Source organism: Vombatus ursinus, unplaced genomic scaffold (assembly GCF_900497805.2).
Source record: "Vombatus ursinus unplaced genomic scaffold, bare-nosed wombat genome assembly UNPS02014812.1, whole genome shotgun sequence".
In the NCBI taxonomy this organism is placed as follows: Eukaryota; Metazoa; Chordata; class Mammalia; order Diprotodontia; family Vombatidae; genus Vombatus; species Vombatus ursinus.
In genome coordinates, this window is record NW_020954590.1 from 90,909,202 (window position 1) to 90,925,631 (window position 16,430).

Sequence of the window (16,430 nt, forward strand, 5' to 3'; positions counted from 1 at the left end):
CTTTGAATCCAGTGCCCAATCCACTGTACCATGAGATGGGTTGGGCAAACCATAGCAGTGGTGACCCAGTATGTGTGTATCCAAATGACATTGATTTAAAGTAAACATTCAGGCAAGTCTTGAAAAATGAAGCAAATAAGTTGGAAAGGAGAGCCTAAGAGTCTGTAGACTTGATGGTATAGACAATTGAGAGTGTCCCACACTTGTTTTGTTTTGTTTGTTTGTTTTCCACGAGACTAGGGGAAAAGAAGAAGTGGTTATGCACCTACAACAGAGCTCTGAGCTTCACGCCCTTTGCAGTACCATCTCATCAGGACTTATTGTCTCTGTCCAGTCAAAAGCTTTTACTTAGGCATTTGCTCTCCTGAGGGATGGCTCTGACAGAGATCTTTTTTGTTTTGCAGGTTTCCCTTCATTTTTCTTAAGAGCCATAATATTCAGGCAGTTTTCATTTTCTGTTTCCCTCATAGCTGCCACAGATTTCAGAGAGGTTGGACTATTCCCAGGGTGACTGTTTATTAACATCATAATCTACTCAAGCTGTTTGAATGAATGGCTGTGTCTACCTATAGTTTGGATTAGAGACTTCAAAGAGTGGTAATGGTAATTCCTTATCGACAGCTAATACCACCTCCTCAGTCTTATTTTGTGATGAAATTTTTATGTTATGATTGAGGGAAAACAGAAGAGACCTAAACAACGCCAATAGGTTTTCCATATGTGTTTTCCTGAGATTACATTTGTGAAAAATTTCAAGCCCCTGCCAGAAAAGTAATTAACAGTTGATAAGAGGCCACCTACAAGCAGCTACATTTCTGCAATCATGTATACACAAGTCAGCTATAAATTTGATGTGTCTCAAATACTTTGGGAGACCATACTCTCTTTCAGAGGATAGGAAGTTAAGAGAAAATTTTAACAGGAAAGAACTTGTTTTTATCTCTTTTCTAGCATTAATCATTATATTTTAGAAGTTAATGTTAAGAGGTTTTTTTTTTTTTTTTGAGAGTGAGAGAGATTTCTAAGCTGAAGATAAGAATATTCCTCTGTGTAATGAAGGGTAATACTCCACTCACTCTATCCAAGTTTCTGGAAAAATAATGGTAACTTTTAATTTCATGCTTTTTACCCTTGTTTGGTACATAATTAGGTGACTAGTTCAATAGTGTTGTCTGCCAAAATGGACTTCAAATCAATTTAGGTACCAATTAATTCAAGTATATATTTCAGGGTACACATTTGCAAAGCATTGTGCTATTCACAGATATACATGAGAAAGAGAAAAGGGGTTTGACCTAGTAGAAAGGCAGCTACCTTTGGAGTCAAGAAATACTGGCTTTGAGTGCAGAATGTGACACATACTGGCTGGTGACTGTGGACAAGTCACTTGACTTATCAAATGCTACAGGTAAATGTTGTAGACTGTAAGAAGTAGAGTTGTTGCTGATTTACATTGGTAAATGGTATTACCACTGGTCATAAATGAAAAAGTAAAGAGGCACAGTATAGATAGAGTGCTGGATTTGGAGTCAGAAAGACAGGTTTGAGTCAGGTCTCTCATCCTAGCCATGTGACCATGTGGAAGTCACTCAACCTCTCTGATCATCAATTCTTTCTTTTTTTTAAAATAAATTTGGGTAAATTTTTAAAATTTATTTTAAATTTAAATACAAAATGAGAAAAAAAATGAAACATTGCCATGTACACAGCAGAACACAAGAGAGGATTCAATATAAACAATAAATTTCCATTTCAAGAAAACCTATGTAATAAATACTAAACATTGTTTTCAAAGCTGCCCAGCTTTTCTTTGCTTCCTTTTAAGTTTTCTTTTGTCCTCTGCTGTGTACTTTTTACTTTATTTTCCCCTCCTTGCACCCTAAAGAAGGCTACAATTAAGTGTGTGTATGTATAACATATATATATAATACACACAGATATATATATTATATATATTTAGATATCTATAAACATAGACATATAAACACATATACAGTCACACACATATATGTAAGACCATACTATGATTATTTTCACTTGCCATCTAATTCTATGAAAGTGGATAGGATCTTCCTTCATGAGTCCAAGTTTCCATGTTTTTTCTAAATCAACCAGCTCATTTCCTATACCACAGCAATATTCCAACCCAATCACATCCTATCTGAGAGATTGCCTATGAAGTTTTTTCTCCAATTTTCTGCATTCCTTCTATTCTTAGCTACATAGGTTTTATTTGTATAAGAAAATTTTAATTTAAAAATAATCAGAAACTATCCATTTTACACTTCAACAATGTTCTCACCTTTTGATATAGTTTAAGGCCAGATACTGCTGAATCTGCTTCCTTTACATCTTTTTTTTTCCTGGTTTCTTTGAAGTCTCTGACCCTTTGTTCTTCCAAATGAACTTTGTTATTATTTTTTCTCAGTAAGATAATTTTTTTAGTAATTTGATTGGGATGACCATCAATTCCTTCACTAGTAATAAAAGTAACAGCCCTCACAGCATTGTTGTTGGGCTCAAGTGTGATAATAAATACATCATAGGAAGGTGAGAAATAACTTGTATCTTTTTAGTTCAGAGGGGCAGACATTCCTTTCACAGGCCTAAGAGTAAACTGGGATTTTGCCATTGAGCTGAACAAGAAATTGAATCAAACCTGAACCTATTCAGGGGACATACAGGATTTGCCCAAAGAGACTAAGAGGGAGTGTGGACTTCAATAGCTAAACAACAGCAGCAATGGAATAAGGCTTCCCAGTCCTGACAGGACTTTCCAAACCGATCCAGAAAGTGTCAGTGGCACAGGGGAAATAGGTGAAAGGAGAAAGTGAAAGGCTTAAAAACTTCTCAGAATAGAAGGCCCAAAGCTACCAATTGTAGCCATCTCTTTATAGACTGAAGGAAGTTCTAACAAAAAGTTCTACTATTTTCCCAACTTTCCTTTTCTGTACCTGTATCTAGCTGCAGAGTTCAAAATAGCTTTAAACAAAGACAGAGAGACAAACCTCTGGCTAAGTGTGAGCTGTTTTCCTAATTGAGAGCTCTGAGCTATGGTGATTTTGCTACCCAGTTTTCATCTGACTTAAATGCCACAAAGCATTCAAGGAGGGGACAACACAGACATAAGGAGCCATTAGGGTAGCTAGATGGAGCACTAGAAAGAATTCAGGAACTTAGAGTCAGAAAGCCTCACCGGCTTTCTGGTCAAATCTGGCCTCATGTACTTAGTAGTATACAATGAGCTGTAAAATCAACTGTAAAATGAGCTGAAGAAGGAAATGGCAAACCACTCCAGTAACTTTCCCAAGAAAACCCCAAATAGGGTCACAAAAAGTCAGACACAACTGAAAATGACTGAACAACAGCATAGTCTAAAATAAAGTTAATTATCATGACAAGGAGTAGCTTATTAAATCTCCAGAATATGAGAGAGAGAGAGAGAGTAGGGAGGAGAGAGTAATACTGAATATGACAACTGGTGTTACATAGGCAAAGAACTTTATAATCAAATATATTTCAGTTAGCTTTATTATTTTTAGTATTATTATGAGCAGTCCCCAATTTCAAGGAACTCAAATCACTAGTTGAGATCTCCAGTCTAACAATTTCAGACAGTAAAAGATTCTTTCTAGACAAGGAATCTGAACAAGAATGATAAGGAGGTCAGAGAAAGGGGAAATCACTTCCATTTAGGATGGTCAGAGAAAATTTAATGGAGAGAGGGGGATTTCATCAGGACCTTTAACAATTTAAATAAGTTGAAAGAAGCAAGGATGAAAGAAGCATAGGATAGAAATTTCCTATGTGGGTAGGAAAGCACAAAGCAATATTGGGAGATGTCTATGTGGTACTATTAGAGGATTTATGTAGAAGAATAGCAATAACTGATATTTCTATAGAATTTTTTCAGGTTTCACAGAGCTCCATTTTAAATTTCCTATTTACTCTTCACATCAACCTTTAGACTTAAAGTAAATAGCATTCTAAATGTGAAGGAAAATTAGTGAGTCTGGGAAACTTACCTAAAGTCATATAGTCACTCATTATCAGGCTCAAGGCTTGAACCAAAGCCTTTTGATTCCAAAGCCCAGGAATTTTCCCCTGTATTTCAGTTGAGAGTGGTTATATGAGAAGGAGTAGAAGATAAGGCTGGAAAAGTAAACTATGTCCAGAGTGTGGAGCACTTTGAATGTCAAAAAAAAAAAAGAGCTTTAGCTTTTAGCTGGTAAACAGTGGGCATCCATTGAAGATCATTAGTAATTCTAAGAACTTTTAAATTAGGAAATAAAATATTTATAGTATGAAAACACCATTCTAAAGTCTTTTCTTTTATAAATGTATACACATGTGCACACACACACACACACACACACACACACACACACACACACACACCCTTCAATAGCTCTCTATTACCTACAGAATAAAGTTCAAACTCATCTTTTTTGTGTGTGTCATGGACCTCTGTGGTAGTCTGCTTAAGCGTATGTACCTCTTCTCAGAATATTATTTTTAAATGCAGAGAAAGCATAAGATTAAAAAGGAAGCAGTTTTATAGTGAAATAGAAAAACAGTCAAGTAATTAAGAACTTTTCTATGTTTCTCCATTTCTATTAAGGGGAGAGAATACTCTGCCCTATCCACACATGTTCTGATAATTTTGATACTCATGCTTTATTCTAATAAAGAAAGGTGGATCAGGCTATCAACAACTGGTGACAGTAATCTCTAATTCCCTTTACTGTTATCTTTTTCTTTACTCACCAAAAAAATTTCTGATTTTGGCTTTGTTTCTCAAATAAACTTTTTAATGGGAAGAGAATGTACTGACTAACAGTTCTGATGCTTCCAGTGTATATGGCAGTTATATTTCTCATTGGCAATAATATCAGCATGTTATTGGCAGTTTGGTTCATTAACAGTCTCTTGGTTAGAGAACAGGTGAGAATGGAACAGTTTTCCAGAAGCTGATCACATATATCCAGAGCTTAGGAGAGTTGGTAAAATCATATTCCGCAAGTCCGTAAGGTTAGGACTAGTTCTAGAACCCATGATGATCCTCATTAAAGTAACATTCCATGAGACACAGCCAGGTAACCAGTCTCTTCTTATGATCATCATTAGTAATCTAACCCTAGTGCATTTATATATACCTTATTATGTGCCAGGCATTATGCTAAGTACTCGACAACTATCTCCTTTGATCCTCATAACCTTTTACAGATAAGGAAACTGAGGCAAACAGAGGGGAAGTGACTTGCACAGGGTAATGCAGCTAGTAAGTGTTTAAGGTCAGATTTTAACTTAGGTCTTTTGGACTCCAGGACCAGTGCCCTATCCACTGTGCTGCCATCTAGTTTCCAGTCTGTCTTAGAATTATCCTCAAAATTTCCATGCAAAACCTCTGCATCAACCAAATTATAGCTAGTAATGTTTACAAAATCTCCTGTACAGTATTGTGTCAAGGATATAATTCAATGACATATATAAAAATACTTTATATCTCAAAAATGTCAAAGCAAAAGCTTGTTGCATCTGACAAGGGAGGAGAGTGAATTTGAGAAGAATCTCAAATAAAGATGAGATATTAGAAGAGATTTGGGAGGGAAACTTGAAAAAAAGCAAATTGATGTTTGGATGTCTAACACTTGCAATAACTTAGAACTCTCATACATTAAAAAACAGCGAAAGTGTTCTCGGCAAATGAATGGTTTATAGAAAGTCTTTTACATGTAGGTTTTTTTTCATGACCTAATATTTAAGACCGTTAGATTAAATTGACCCATCTCATTTTGGGTAACAGCTCCATTTTGTAAGCAGTGGTAGCCTTGACAGGAATGCTTATGAAATTTGATCACCTCTGCCAAATTCCTCTCATACCACTGGCTAAAGACTCATGTGAGTGTATGTGACAAATATGTGTGAAGAATTAATCTCTACTTTAGCAGGAAAGAGCAATGTTTATGACCTGAAAAACTAATGTGTAAAAAACCCCAATGCATTTGGATGGTTACCATAATGTGAAGTTGAAACATTTGTGAATTGCAATGCATATTTTCATTATTATCTTGTTTGCTGCTAAAGTATGATTCCTTATTCCAACTAAGAATTCCCAAGCTGAGGTCTGCTTTTTATAGTTGCACGTTCATTTGAGGAATGTTTTAGGGAACAACTCGAATTTATCTGGTTTTCAATATTCAGAAAACCTGTTGCTCTCTTAAATGCAAGTCAGAGTAAAGGTCAAAACGTGAATTGGAAATGGTCTTTGTTAAGCCTCAGCTTATATTTCCCTTCTTCATCCTGGTGGCTAAGTGGGGATTTTTTTTTTTAGCACCTTTTGGATGTGTATAGAGCTGTCAGTGAAATAAGCAAGCTCATAGCTTAAAAACTGAGATCTCAGGAAAAATCCACTGACTTGCTTACTCATTGTTGATAGAAATTGGTCTACCTATCTGTTGATTAACACTGGTATTCAAAAATGGACCTGATACCTTAAATTTCTTTTGCTGGAAGCATGCTCATCCTGTTCTTAAGACACACTCATCAACTCAAATTACCAGTATCTAACATCTTTACATGTAATCACTTGACCATCTGTGAAAGTTTCCCTTCTTAAAAAGAGGTGCTTTTTTAATGTCGTAGCCCATGATGTAATACTCATTAAGCCTGCTTCTTTCCTCTTATTACTGAGCCATCCTAAATGCTATCATTCCAAGTCCAGCTTAGCACCTGGAAGACCATCCTGCAGTTGAAAGTCAAGTATAGAATAAAAGATGTATAAAGGCCTAGGGCTTATTTTAATGAATCCTACAAGAATGTTAGTAATGCATAGACAGGATTTATTTCCATAGGAAAGAGTGCAATTTAGTATTTATACATGTTTTAAGAGGTAAAGGATAGTTGAAAGTGCAAAGAATTCAGAGTCAGAAGATCTGAGTTCTAGTTCTGGTTCCATCACTTACTAGTTCTGTGATATGGGCAAATCAATTGACATTTTTGAACCTCAGTTTTCTTGCCTGTAAAATTGAAATAATACTTGGATCACCTAAGTCACATAATTGGTACAAAGACCTTTTAAAATGTAAGTAATGACGATATGAAGATGACCAGTTTGAAGCACCTCACCTACATGTTTAGAGTCATGCCTTTCTCATTATCTTTTTTTTCACATCTCAGCATTTGCTGTGTTTTTATGATAATTTTTCATTGTTTAGGTTGCAAGGTGACAATCTGGCAGAAGGGACAGAGGAAGTTTCACAGTTACTTCATACCCCTGAGGAAGCAGTCCCAGACTCTGTAGGTGAGTTTTCACATGAAAATGCACATTTATCCAAATTCTTAGCTGTGTTTGAGGTAAGGGAGAAAGTGTTCTCCCTTTCCCTCCCTATGCCTTTGCTCAGTCTATCACCTTTGATCACCAGTCTCTCCTCCCCATTTGTCATGAACCTGTACATTGGTTTGGGCTTTGAAAAGGCATGGAGGAGAAGGACAGAAAAATGAGAAAAAATACTTCAATTTGGAATCTGGGAGGGCATTCTGGAGTGGATCAGACCTAATTAGAAGTATTGTAATATATCAAAGTAACAAAGTATGATCTGGAGTATAGCATACCCAATGGATAGAGTACCAGTCCTGGAATCACAAAGACACGGGTTTAAATCTCATCTCTGACACTTTGGAGCTGTGGGACCACAAGCAAGTTACAAACTTTCTGAACTTCAGTTTCTTGATTTCAAAAATGAGGGTGATAATACTTGTATCAAAAGGTTCCTATGAGGTTTATATTAGATTGTGTATATAAAAAGCTTTGAAAACTTTGAAGCACTATTGCTTTGATGGAATCATATTTTGCTATTCATGTGCTTGGCATCAAATAAATAGGGACACATTAACTTCGAACTAGGTTCAGCTCACATGAATGCAGTGGCATGGACAACACACAAACTAATGCTATGCTGAGCATAATGTTTAAAAGCTATTGCCTGTTTTAGGGAACCAAGCAGGTTTTCCTCACCCTGACATCTTTCTCCTTGTCTCTTGCCTGCCTCTCATTTGCACTTCCGTAAGGTCTATCTAATACTGAAGAGACAACACCAAGGCTATAAAAGTAAACATTTTTTAATTGGCAACTGAGAATCATAATTAGTTTGAGGCAGTTATTGTTACTATATCCATTCTGGATGCTTTTATAGAAATGTAATGAAAATGTACTAAGTTTGTCAGCTATGATTTGGTAGCCTAGTGCAGACTTTCTTCATCTTAAGTACTGCTTTGATGCTTCTTCCAGGGTTAGAGGTGCCCTGTGTCCTCCAAGATTGGACCAACAGGATACAGGCTTTGTCAAGGCCTACTCAGCTAGGCAGACCCGGACAGGCCTGATGATGTGTCTCTTATGTAAGGAAGAGCCTGTCTAAATTTGGAGAGGCTCTATTCCAGAAATTTGTCCCTCTGGGCATGGATTTTTTTTTTTTTTGGCAACAGCAATTTCTGAAGACTATTTGCCATAGATGGCAAATAGTGATGTGGGTTGGTGAAGAGAGTACTTTTGCCCATGAAATCAAAGATTTTTGAAATATTGAATTATTGACTTTGCTAACACTAATATCTTCAGCAAGAGCAATCCACTTTGGTCCCTTTTATGCCTGTGTTAGTGGGGTGGAATTCTCCACACACAGACTGTCATCATCCATGTTTCTGCGTCTTTGCTCTTTTCCCTCTTGACCAGAATGTTCTTTCTCTTTTCTGACTCCTATCCAACTCCTACCCATATTTCAAGGCCTACCTCAACCATTTTTCCTCTTTTGGTTTGTAATATTTTAAATAGTTTTGATATTTTAAAAATAGTAATGTTATTTCTTTCTTAGGAGACCTGGGTAAGAGGTACCCAGTATGAAGGGAAGGATAATTGTAGAAATTATTAAAGAGAGAATCTATCAGTAGGCCCTGAGAGTCATGGGAGAAAATAAGTGGGGACATAAAGAGTCATTTTTTTTTTTCTGGAAGGTAGAGGTCATTTTTACTGAGGCAGCTGTGCCCCGTTATAGCACTCTTCACAGTTTAATACTCAGTTGTTTCCTACTACATAAATTGATTTTCTATGAACAAATCATATAACAAACTTTTTGAGGTCATAATAAGGTACTGGGTCATAGTCTTCTTGGCATAGAAGTCAAATGTTTGCTAAGGTGCTTTTGAGTAGGCACTAAGGAAAAATTAGGCAGGAGATTTTGAAGCTGTCTTAATATTAATGAAGACTGAGATTCCTGTGGTCAAAGGCAATACTAACTAAAAGTACTAACTAATTTGTAAAAGCTTATAATGTTGACAAAAGTTCATGAGGAGTATCGCTTCACAAAATAAAGGAAAAAAAATGGAGGGTACAATCAGTTTCTTTTTTTTTAAGTATTTTAAGTATTAAGTATTTTTTAAGTAAGAGACCCAACTAGGCAATGTCATTGAAAGAACATTTAAGAATAAAGATGGAAGGAGGACAAGAAACAAAACAAAAATGGAAGAGGTCTAAAAAGGTTTTATTACTTTTTTCACCATTTAAGATAATAGAGTTACTACACACAGACTTTAGTATCAAAGCACGAAATATGCTTATGGGGAAAGAAAACTGCAACTAGATTAGACCAAGCATATGTAGAGAACATCTGTTCTTGAGATGACACAGTAATATATGCATTAAGGGATTGATTCACTAGGTATCTGAAGGAGAAGAAGATGCCAAAGGCATGGAAAAATGTGTGTGTGTGTATGTATGTATGTATGTGTGTGTGTGTGTGTGTGTGTGTATGCCACTGATGATTAATAGCAGGCAAGGAATATGAAAGATATGTGCTTAACAAAGATGTTCACCGATATGATAAAGGAAATACAGAACAGAACACAGGTTAAGAAAGGATTCCCTATGGATGCTAAGGTCCTCCTAATGTTCCTACTTGTGGCTAGTATTATACTGGTTGCATCAAACCTGTGAATATTGTAGCACCTCTTGAAAGAAATCTGTAAGAATTCAGAAGAGTCTGGCCTAACCATCCAGAGAGAAAAAAAAGAAATTAAGAAATAATTCCCATTTTCCAGATTATAGCATACTTCTAAAAAGAACAACCTATAAAGTTCATCCATCTATTTCTATATGTCCTAGAAAAATAGTGCCAATGGACAAATTAGGCCCATTTTGTTAATGCCTATATGTCTCCCACCCCCTCCCCCACCTCCAGTGTTGTTGTTTGATTGTGAGTTACGGAATATTACTCTCTGAAGAATTTAAAGTTAATATTGCTCAGAGGGCAATTGGGAGGTACCTGGTACGTTTGAGTAGAGAGTAGCATAAAAGTTAGGAACTAAAAGGAAAAACCAGAGTAAAGCATGTCATAAGAGACGTATACCATACAAAGTGGTGGACTTAGTCATGAGGCAATCTTGAGAGATAACTGATGAACAAAACTTTGATCTTCTGGCATGCTTGTGGTTTCCGAAGAAAATGAGGAATGTCCCTAGTGTGTGGGGTGGGGATCTGCATTGCTGGAGAGAGCATCCTCATTGCTGAGATCACAAACCCACTTGAGTCCTATCATCCATTCCTTGTGGCACTGCTCGCTCATCATGATAGTGTAAGCTAGGCCTGAAGGGCACATCAGAGGCTATCTTGCATTTTCAACCCTTGTATTTTCACATGAGGAAAGGGAGATCAAATAACTTGGCCCGGATTATACAGTTACTGTAGTTAGCTAGAAAGAAATATTTTGGACTCAGATGTTCTGACTTCAAATTCACTTGCCCTTTCTTTATACTTCCTCTTTTAAGTTTGGGAATCACATCACTGACAACAGAAATTTACACAATAAAATTCTTATTACTCTATAGTGACTTGCATTTTTTAAATATTCATATCTAGTCATTGAATAGTTTCTTTAGTGCCATACTTCTAAGTGTTAGTTACCAAAGGCAAGAAAATCCAAAATGTAACATTCAAATTCAGCAATTTTTTTTTCTTCTAAGATGATTTGTCATTATGGCTGATAATTTAAAAATTTTTGGATCTTCCTTGCTCACCTCAAATCAAAACAAAGCAAAGAATTGAATTGCCCAGAAACAAGAGCATGCGTTTGAATCCTGCTATGTATGGGCAGTGTTGCTGATTCAAAAGACATAAATGTTTCATTTTATAGATCTAATTTAGTAAGCAAAGGATTAGGGGGTGGCAGAAATTGGTAGTAAGTCAATAAACATTTATTAAGGATTTGATATGTGTCTGGAAATTTATTTTAAAAAAAGCAAAAACACTGTCTCTGGACTTCAAGGAACTCATATTCTAGTGTGGGCAGTGACATGTAAATGACTATGCACATATAAGCTATATATAGAGTAAATGGAAGGTAATCTTTAAGGGAATGCACCAGCGTAGAGGAGACTAGCTACCTTCCATGTGGTGGTAGAGAAAAGGTCCCTCTACTTATGCAGTTGAACACCTTCTCTGCAATTTGTAGTCTTAGATACCTAAATGATTCCCCCAGGGATGCACAACCAATATGTGTCTGAGGTAGGACTTGAACCCAGGTTTTACTGGTTTAAAGGCATTTCTCTATCTACTATGCCACATTACATGGCAGCGCTACAAATGCTTGAAATAGGAGACATTAGTTTTTTTAAAGTCTTATTTTTGTTATCTGTTTTTGTTTTATCCTTTTCCTTTCCAAATACATTCTTCCTCCCTTTCCCTAATCAGTGAGCCTTCCCACATAACAAAGAATAAGGAGAAAAGCATTTCAGCAAAACTAATCAATAAATCATCTGAGGCACCTAGGTGGTCTAATGGATAGGGTGCCAGACCTGAATCAGGAAGACCTGAGTTCAAAGCCAGACTCAGACACTTAGTAGCTGTGTGACCCTGGACAAGTCACTTAACCTCTGTTTGCCTTGGAGGCAGCTAGATGGCTCAGTGGATAGGGTGTTGGGCCTAAAGTCATGAAGACCATGAGTCCAAATCTGGCCTCAGATGTTTACTAGCTGTGTGACTCCAGGCAAGTCACTTAACCTCTCTTTGCCTTAATCCCCTGGAAAAGGAAATGGCAAACCACTTCAGTATCTTTGCCAAGTTAAATTCCATGAACAGTATTGGCATGCTATGGTACAAAGGGTCACAGAGAGTTGGACATGACTGAATGACTGAATGATAATCAATAAATCAACCCTATCAAACATTACATTTAAATGGAATTGAAGTTGGAAGGAACTCAACACTTTAATAATGTGTGTAGTACAGTGTTTTCAAATGTACCTTGCAATCCTTTGTAATATGAAAATAAAAAGTTAAGAAAAACCATTAGCCAGCTATGACAGCATATGCAACATTCTATAACCTTAGCCTCCCACCTCTTCAATGAGATAAGGGAGGTGAACCTTCTTATCTCTTTGTGGTCATCATTGGTCATTATAATTGCATAGTATTCAGGTTGTTTTTTTTTTTAAGTTCTCTTCATTTATATTGTTAGAGTCATTGTTTGTGTTGTTTTCCTAGTTCAGTTTATTTCACTCTGTATTAGTTCATGTCTCTCCATGTTTTTCTGCATTCCTCATATTCTTCTTTTCTTAGAATACGGTAAACATTACTTTATTTTCATATACCTTGAGTTATTGAACCATTCTCCAACTGATAGGCACCCACTTTGTTTCCATTGTTTAGTATTTATTTTGTCACCTTCCTATTCATCTTCAAACATTTTCAGGTATATATCAAACAATAAGATCTTAGGGACAAAACCTGTGGACTTTAGTTATAATGATAATTCCAAATTGTTTTCCAGATTGGTTGGGTCATTTCACAGCTCTATCAACAGTGCATTAATGTGCCCATCCTCCCATCGCTGATAGGGTACAAATTATCAAGAGATAACAGAAAGATGGTGCCATGTGGCTGTAACTTCTTGGTGCTAGCATTTGAAATTATATAGGAATTATTGCATGAAGAGTTCCAGGTTTCTAGGACATGTGGAAAAGATAAATGGAACTAAATCATTAGAATGTGGAAGTTGAAAGGAATCCTAGAGAGTATCTGGTCACTTTACAGATCTGGACCCTGGGGTCCATAAAGTTGAAATAACTTGCCCAATGTGACATAGAGGCAGATCTAGGACTTAGAACCAAGTACATAGAGGCAGATCTAGGACTTAGAACCAAGTTTATTTTACTCATGGACCAGTAATGTTTGAACTCTTCAACACCATTCTTTGACTAGAAGAGTCATCTGATAGGCTACCTTTCCTGGGATCACAAAGAGTAGGACATGACTGAACAACAACATAAAAATGTTATTTTTATTTTAGAGTAAAAATTTAAACCAGGTCCTTTGACATCAAACCCAGAGCTCTCCTTTTGTGTTTATTCATATACTCATGGGTTGTTTAACTTAGAAGTTACCATAGAAATAATCTAATCCAGCCCCTTCATTTCATATAGAAGAAAACTGAGGTTCAGAGAAAAAGTAATTTGTCCAAGGTCACAAGATTGAAATGATGTAAACAGGCTCACAGAAATCCTTTAATATGATTGCCTGGGTTGTTTAGTCCATGAAAGTATGTGTTCCTGATAATTCCAAGGATAAACATGAGGGGAAATCTCTTTCATTTTAGCTATAGGGATTTTCTGCTTCATTGGCCGTATTCCCTGCCTTGAGGGGAAATAAACACAGTTGCTTAGCATTGATCCTAACTAGTGCTTTTTTTCTTGGCAGGGCATGGAGGGGAGGATGTACCAGATCTCTCAGATACTTCCCCCCTCACCTAATAGCCCTTTGGGCCCAAAGCAGGAGAAGAGAGCTAAAAAAGAGAAAAAGGAAGTGCATCACTTGCTTAAGGACATTTGCTTTATGAAAGTTCCCAATACTCAACTCTTAGCTCTCGAAGTTGCAGATCATGACTTAAAGAGCTCTACTCTAGATGTAAATTTCTCACCTTAAAAAGTTGTATTAGTCTGTTCTAATTTCCCTTTAGTCAATGTCCTGCCCATGGCACCCAATAAGGATTATTTTTTAACATAACCCTGCTGACTCATCATCAGTCGTATGTGCACTTAGAGAAGTTTTTCCTCTATGAATGACCCAGACACACAGAAACATGAAGGGAAATCCCCTTCATTTTAGCTATAGGGATTTAGAACCTTATAACCAATGACAACCACTGACACAATATAGATAGGAAGAATATAAATGGAGGTGTTATTCAGAAATTCAATGAGGGAAAAAGACCATAAGAATGCCTGCAGAGAATTTTATAGAAAAATAAAACAAGATTTTTTCTTGTTAATATTTTAAAAGGTCACTAAAGACTTCCATAGTGCCAAATTACTCTTGAATATTTTTCCTCTTCTGAGTGCTCTCTGCAGCATTCAATGTTGTTGGCCAATCCCATCTTTTTTTTGAAAGTCTTTCCTCCTTTGATTTCTGATATTCCAAGTTCTCTCTCTCTCTCCCTCTCTCTCTCTCTCTCTCTCTCTCTCTCTTTCCCTCCTTCCCTCCTTCCTTCCCTCCCTATCTCTGTCTTATCTGTCTCTGTCTTTCTGTAGTCTCCCCCCTCTTCTCTCACTTCTTCTTCATCTCAATCACTGGATCTTTGTCCTACTACTATCTCCTCACTGTAGGCACCCTCCAAATTTCTGTCCTTGCCTGTTTCACTCTCTCTATTTCTTAGTATCACAACTCTTGAGAGAGAAAGGACCTCAGAGGCTATGTAGTCAAACCCCTTCATTTTATGCACAAGGAGTTTGTAAATGGCATCAACCCCTCTCTTCAGCTATCATTTCTATGTAGAAAATTCTCAAAATTATATCAATAGTTAGAACCTAAAACATTTCTAGTACTTTTATTTCTAACTGGATTTTCCTCAGATTCATTAAGTCCCAAACCAAACTCATCATACTCACATCCTGTCCCCAAATCCATTCCAATATTTTATTTCCACTTACTTCCTTCAGCTAATTAACTATTGAAATCTGTCCATTCTATTTCCCCAGTGTCTCTTAATCCTGTTTCCTTCTTTCCATTCCTATTGCTGCCATACTAGTTTAGGGCCCACATTACCTCAGACCCTCATTACCTCAGACCTAGACTTTTTAAAAAAAAATTTATTTTCAGTTCCAGATTATCTTCTTCCCTCTATCCCTCCTCCACCCATTGAAAAGGCAAGAAATGTAAGACCCATTATACATATGAAGTCAGAGCTAGACTACTACAATAGTCTCCTAACTGAACTCCTCCCTTGGAGTCTCTACCCTTGCTCCTCTCCTCCTGTCAAATATGGTGCTGTCAAATTAATCTTCCTAAAAAAACAATTCTATCATGTAATTCCTCTGTTCCAAAATCATCCATCTATTGCCTACTTCAGTGGTTTCCTTCTTGAGCGTGAAATACTTTTTAAATATAAAAAAAATTTCATGGGTCTTCCCATGATAGTAGCTATATTAAAAATAAACTATTGACTGAACAAGTACATAATGACAAGAGGCCAATGTGAATATTGTACGACTTTTAATTGAATCTTCATTTTATTAATCAAATCAGCAATCAGAAGTGTAGCACACTGGTTTAGAGAGCTGGCCTCCTTAATAGGAAGATTTGGGTTGAAGTCCTGTCTCTGACACAAACTTGATGCATATTTTTAGGCAGATCACTTAACCTCTCATTGCCTCAGGCTACAGTGTAAGACTGCAAATTGCAGATCAGGTGTCCTTATCAGGAGTTCTCCATACTGATGAAATCATAGGCTTCCCCCCTCCAGAAAAAAAGAACATCTGTATAATTTTTAAAACAGTAATAGCTATATGTGTAAGATTTTTCAGGTTACAAAATTAATATACACTTATTTATGGATTTGCATGGGGTACATGTTCATGTACCCGTTTGAATGACTGTATTTCCCTCCTGAGGTTCATGTCCCACAGGTTGGGCACTACTGGCTTATTAAATTAAATTTAAATTCTTTCATTCTATTTTCTTTTTTCTTATTATGAACCTGATAATGAACATTTCAATATGCAATGAAGAACAAGAAAGGTAGAGTATAAGGGAGCTATGAACTTCTGTTAGGTACATTTTTTTTAAGCTTATCTTTGTTACTTTTCATTGCAGCAAACTCAATATTTAAGGCCCTACATGCCCTGATCCTAACCCATCTTTCCAACCTTATATCCCTTATAATCATTCCCAGATTCCAGCCAAATTAGACTAATGTCTGGTGCTTCAATTCTCCCTCCATGCACTCACACTTTTTTGTCATGCCCACATCTTTGCTTATACCATCCCCTCTGCCTGGAGACTCCCTCACCTCCTACCTATCTCCACCTGTAAGAATCCTACTCATTCTACAAGACCCAGAGCAAATATTACTTTTTGTGAAACTTTCCCAAATCCCCACAAGAGGATATGA

General features: G+C 36.6%; 1 protein-coding gene across 2 annotated transcripts in view; it reads left to right on the forward strand.

Moving 5' to 3' along the window:
- Positions 1-16,430, forward strand: part of LOC114054098 (uncharacterized protein C8orf34 homolog) — a 393,219-nt gene that overhangs the window by 260,312 nt on the left and 116,477 nt on the right. For both annotated transcript variants that reach the window (XM_027877212.1, XM_027877213.1), the window contains exon 9: positions 7,218-7,303. In XM_027877212.1, the coding sequence (XP_027733013.1) occupies positions 7,218-7,303 (86 nt within the window). The remainder of the gene's footprint in view (positions 1-7,217; positions 7,304-16,430) is intronic.